The sequence below is a fragment of the Pterocles gutturalis genome, unplaced genomic scaffold, assembly GCF_000699245.1.
Source record: "Pterocles gutturalis isolate BGI_N339 unplaced genomic scaffold, ASM69924v1 scaffold46342, whole genome shotgun sequence".
NCBI classification, from domain to species: Eukaryota; Metazoa; Chordata; class Aves; order Pterocliformes; family Pteroclidae; genus Pterocles; species Pterocles gutturalis.
In genome coordinates, this window is record NW_010111986.1 from 5,292 (window position 1) to 11,023 (window position 5,732).

At 34.4% G+C, this 5,732-nt stretch overlaps 1 protein-coding gene across 1 annotated transcript in view; it reads left to right on the plus strand.

Annotated features, from left to right (window-relative positions):
* Window positions 1-5,732, plus strand: part of APBA2 (amyloid beta (A4) precursor protein-binding, family A, member 2) — a gene marked incomplete at its 5' end in the record, with an annotated part of 34,162 nt that overhangs the window by 4,242 nt on the left and 24,188 nt on the right. Inside the window, 2 exons of the mRNA XM_010073882.1 lie at window positions 3,283-3,428; window positions 4,766-4,801. Coding sequence (XP_010072184.1) covers window positions 3,283-3,428; window positions 4,766-4,801 — 182 coding nt within the window. The remainder of the gene's footprint in view (window positions 1-3,282; window positions 3,429-4,765; window positions 4,802-5,732) is intronic.

The following is a 5,732-nucleotide window of genomic DNA, read 5'->3' on the forward strand; positions in this document are numbered from 1 at the left end:
AGGGGGTGGTGGTGGTGTGTGTGTTAGGTATTGGTATAAGCATTTTATAGAGGCTGTTGTTTTATACATGATGTTGCAGAATTTGTTACTAGTAAAATGAATCTGCAAAAAATCACTTTCTAAAGCTTTGAAGAGATGAGGAAACCGAATCCAACCAAAAAAAAACCCCAGTCTTTAAAGAATCCAAATAAATAAAATTAGGATAATAAAATTGCTTAAAGCCTTAGATTATTTCCATGTTCAAGAAGTTTTTCAGAAAATTGGTTAAAAACACCATTGCCGTCACCAAACAGCCAAGACACAAGAAGAATTTGTTGTTTCCTTTGTAACATTCATAAATTTCACAGATCTGTAAGATATGCTGGGGATTGCTGTTTCATGATGATCTCTAAGGTCCCTTCCAACCCAAACCATTCTATGATTCCATGCTCAGAGATGTTAGTAGTGTATATGTAAAAATCAATCTTGAAACATGACTTTGAAAGGAAAGTGCCTTTGATGTAGCCTATCAACGACTTGGAAATCAAGACAAAAATGTCTTGCTGTATATGTAGATGTATAAAGCACTGATACAACTAGAAGTCAGCCAAATTCTACATTCTTGAAAATAATTGAATAGAAAGCAAGCATATCTGAGTTCATCCAGCACTTTTGAGATGGAAAGGAAGTTGATTTAAGGGACTGATACATTTTAAATAACCAGTGAAAATTTTTTGTTGACAAATCCTGCAGAGTCTTAGAATTTTGGTCTCTGCTTGCTGTAGTAATGACTGTATTACAATTTGTACCAAGAATTGCAATTTTACTTGTCTTCAGAGACACAGAATATTTCAAGAAAATTAATCTAAATTAACTACTAAAGGAGGTTAGTTAAACTGATTTAAATATTATGTGCATAATTGTATTTCAGAGTGAAAGCAACCTTGATTCAATTTAGCCTGATTTACCTAGCCTGAAGTGAATGAAGGAAAACAAAATTAAAGCCAGTTTAAATTTGAATGAGCGTGTTGATGCACGTATCTAATGAAGTTTTGCTAACTTAACATTAAATTCACATCTTTAATTAATTAATTTCCCTCTTTGCTACCCCTGAAACAAGATGTCAATATGATGCAACATTAATGTTTTGTTGCATGCTGAAAGAACTACAGATGTATGAGACTAGGTTTTAGGCCTGAAAAGATGTATGGATAACATCACCAGAAGAGGTACCATATAAAATACATCTTCCATCTGCTGCAAAATGTAATGATGCAAAGGTGTAAGCAAAGAGGAACAGAGATACAGTAAATGGAGTGCTTTGATTTCATTCAGTGAATTAGTGCTGCAGAAACAAGGATTGGGTTTTTGAGGTATTGAAAGACTTGGCCTTCGTGAAGAGTTTCAGTGACTTTTCAAATTAGTAGCTTCCCAAGGATTTCATTCAGGGTTTTCACACTTTCAGTGGAGATTTTTATGATTTTTTTATTAATTCTGTCCCAGTACTTTGAGAATTTTAAATTCCAGAGAATTCTATTCTGAGTTATAACGAAGAGCCAAACGATCACTGCATTTATACGGATGTAATCTAAAGCCACATGTGTCCTATGGTATATCATTATCCTTTTGAAGCTTTAAACTATGGTGTTTGCTAGCAAAAACAAATAGCTCGATTTTATGTGAACGTTGTTAGTTAATATCAGGTCTCTGAAGTGTGCAGGACTGGTATAAATATATGTATGTGTTTATATACTTTAATTACTGAATTACAAAGAATAGGGTTTTTTTACAAAGAATGGGGTTTTTTTGCTGGGTGTTGACATTTCCGGCAGGTGAAGATGAGGTCTGCATGGAAGCATAGGTGTCAGCAACATTGATTGATGAAGAAAATAACTTATTTTAATCAAGTTTATTTTCTGTTGGAAGATTTTTTCCAAATTAGAACAGGAAAATGCAGGATAGGAATGCTCACTAAGAGGTATACATGCAAACCACTGTTCAGTAAAATTAATCAGGATAACATATCCTATATTTTTCCTCTTCCACATGTTAATCTTCCACATTCAATTGATGATAAAAAAATTGAACTAATCCACTGTACAAGAAAACTTTTAAAAAATTACCATCTCCCTTCAGTTTCATTTTTCTCCTCATATATGAGATTGATGTACTTTAAAAAAACGTGTGAGCAGCTTGGCAAGTTGGTAGAGCTCAAAGCATATTTCTTCTATAAAACAGTTGAGGAACAGAAAATATTCACTATCAAGAGATTTCAGTCAAACTCTGGAATGATTGTTCTTTACTGTTGATCTAATCAAGACAGATGTAAAGCTTAACAGCTGAATAAAGAGGATGATGAGCATATTCCCAGTATGATATAAGTACTAAGCTTTATTCTCTTCTCCCTGCCCCCTCTTTTTCATACTCAGAAAGAAACAACTTGCAAAATACAAGTTAATATTAGAATCTCACCAAAATCACTATGTAATTAATACTAAGTACATGCAAAGGCATTTTGTTGACTGAAGGCTAAAATTTAAAAAATAAAAAAGTTTTTAAATTCCATTGTTTTCCTCTCTTTTTTAACATGAAATATTTCATACTCTTTCCGTGTGCTCCTTTTCCATAACTGCCTTCTGTGACTTCCATGCTTTCAGAGGAAAAGGCTCTATGACCTGTCGTGCAGATGACACCAGCTTGGGAACTGTATTTTTCTATCAGCCTCTGAATTCAGGCTTTACACATGACTGAACAGCATCAAGATGCCTACTTTTCTTGTTTCCTGAACTTTCTTAACGGCTAAGTTTCATGGTGGACTTTTGCTGAAGCAAGGTACACCTTTGGGCCCATTGTTCATCAGTATTTTTGCCAGAGATAATGTTTGGGGACTTATACAAATATCTCAAAAATATGTGGAAACACAAATCTGTATTCCAGTAGAAGTTTGACAGTCATACATATAAATAGTAAGAAAGTTATGATTAAGGAACCTATCGGCATTTCTGAAATTTGCAAATAATTCCAATGTGTTTATCAGTGCAGCACAGCAAAAAATTTCCAGTTATTTCCCTGTAGAATTCCACAACCAAACCATTATGCAATGTTTGAAATGCTGTATGTTTGGTTAGTACATTTTTGGGGGAAATAATTATACGAAAAACATAATTTATTTTGCAATGGATTTCTTCACCTGTCTCATATTAGAAAAGGTATTAAAAAGGTTGTTCAAGCCTCAATATCCTTTATTCAATATCTCATCTCTCTTTCTTTTGAAAGGCAGTAACTGTAAATGTCTCATGTCAGTTCCAGGACCTTGTGAGCCTGAAGACCTCATTGATGGAATCATCTTTGCAGCCAATTACCTGGGCTCTACACAGCTGCTCTCTGAGCGCAACCCTTCCAAAAACATAAGAATGATGCAGGCCCAAGAGGCAGTGAGCCGTGTTAAGGTAGGGGATTTTTATGTTTTGTAGAATAATCTCTGATCCTTTGACAGTTGATCTCTAAAAAGTGCAGGATCTGCAGCCTCAAACCTATTCTGAAGTGCACTTATGTGAATATAGATCTAGTACTGTAAATACCTGTAGTTTCCAGTGCTTATGAAAATACATACAGCATCTCTGAGGAACAAAATATTAATTATTTCACAGTCTATTCAAAATTGATTGGAAGCTGTATGAAGAATTTAAGTATTAAAGACAAATTGCAGATTGCAATTAGGAAATATTCCCATGGCAAAGCACAGGATATTTGCTTGACTATGGTTTTCCTCTTATGTCATTAATTCTTTCAACTTCCTACAGATTGTGAAGATTACTCTTGATATATTGAATTATTACTTTTTTAGCACAAGAAGATTCATTACTGTTGTGTTTGGATATAGTGTTACTTACAGCAAACAGTTCCTGTGTAAATAATGTAGCATAGACTGCTTCATACAGCTGTGTAAAAAAATGCTTTTTTTGCTTAATAATCCAAGTAAATGTTTCTTTTACAATTTCTTGTGCATCTGCTGTCAATACCTCCTCTGAACAAACACAGAATTAGAAAGAGGTAGATTTAAATGCTAAGAGAAAAATTATATGCTTAGTCAATAAAATATTTAATTGGTAAAAATTGGATGTTTTTGAAGGAAACCAGTTTGGGAAAATAATTTACTTAGCAAGAGACTGTCATGACTGATAATTGATTTGGGATTTAGAAACAAATGGAGGGCAAGAAAGGTCCAGTTCTTTAAACTTTTGAAACATTTGAATTTCTATTTAACATCTTGTGATGTCTCAAGCAGTAAGTAACTGTAGATTGCAGTTAACTCTCTTAAACTGTTTCGTATATTAATAGCAATCCTTATCTGTCTAGGATACTTGATTGCTTTAGCTAGTTATGGAAGAGAGCTTGATTTACATTTTGCTCAACAATTACATGTTGACATATGATTAATATGGATAGAAAACCCTGAGTTTAAAATAGTGCACGTACTGTCATTTTAGACTGCTGTATGTTTAGCAGGATAAATGTTAGGAGCAGGTGTATCAGACAACCCTCTTTGGTACTGGTCTTGTAATCAATTGACAACATGCATAATGTCATTAAATTCAATTATGATTGAGAACTGCATAAGATATAAAATCTTTCTCTCTTGTGCATCCTTCTCCCACTGCCTCCAAATTTTTAATTTTTAACAGTCTGGATTCAAAGTCAAAAGGTTTCCCTGACTTCCCATGCTGTCGTTTCTCTTTCTTTGCGTGTACATCTGTCTGCATTCTTTTTTTATGCTACTCCTCAGAGGATGCAAAAGGCGGCTAAAATCAAGAAAAAAGCGGTGTGTAAACTGTTTTTCTTGAATATTAACGTTTCCTTACATTTTGATTGTACCTCTTCTCCATGGAGTGTTGTGTCTTTCATTATGGGTCCTCATAAAGTTCTCATTTTGTTTTCTTTTTTGTTAAGTAATAGAACAGTGGCTGGAATAAAACAAAATCATTCTCTTCATTGTTCATTTGCTGGAGTGCCTGTCTGCTGCTCTTCTTCTGTTGAATACCTGTGATTTGTTTAGTCCAGATATACAGACAATGTTATCCAGGAGATTTTTTTTTTTCTTAATGTAATGCTTATTTTTATTTTACTAACCAAAGCAGTAAGATGTATGTCCTGTGACTTACTGTATATTTATTATTGTTGATATTTAAAAACAAATAAATTTACCAGGTAATAGCTGGAGCAATTCATACAGGAGACCTTTCACTCAGTTCAAAACTATACTTCACTAAATACAGTTGACAAAAATAGCACTAAAATTAATCTTGCTCTTTGTGATGGTATTGGATGAAAGCAATGTAAGTAATTGCTGCCAAAGTATATGCTTGCTTTGTATTTTGCTGGATGAGACTTAATTAAAATATAACCAATCTGAATGAATTATACGCATACCTAAGGCTTTATAACTACAGAAAAGAGCAGCAAATACATCATTCTTCCTTGCAGTGTGTGATGGGTTTGCCCTTGGCTGGGGGCCAAACCACACACCTGCTCATGCAATTCCACCCCCCCCTCCCCGACCCGAGGACAGGGGAGAGAATTAAAGGGGTAAAGGGAAAAAAGGACTCGTGGGTTGAGATAAGGACAATTTAATAACTAAACTACAATAATATTGAAAATAATCCTATATACAAATATACAAATGAGTGATGCACAGTGACACTGCCCCCCCCACCCGATGACCAAGGCTCAGCCTGTTCCCGGCTAACGATCCC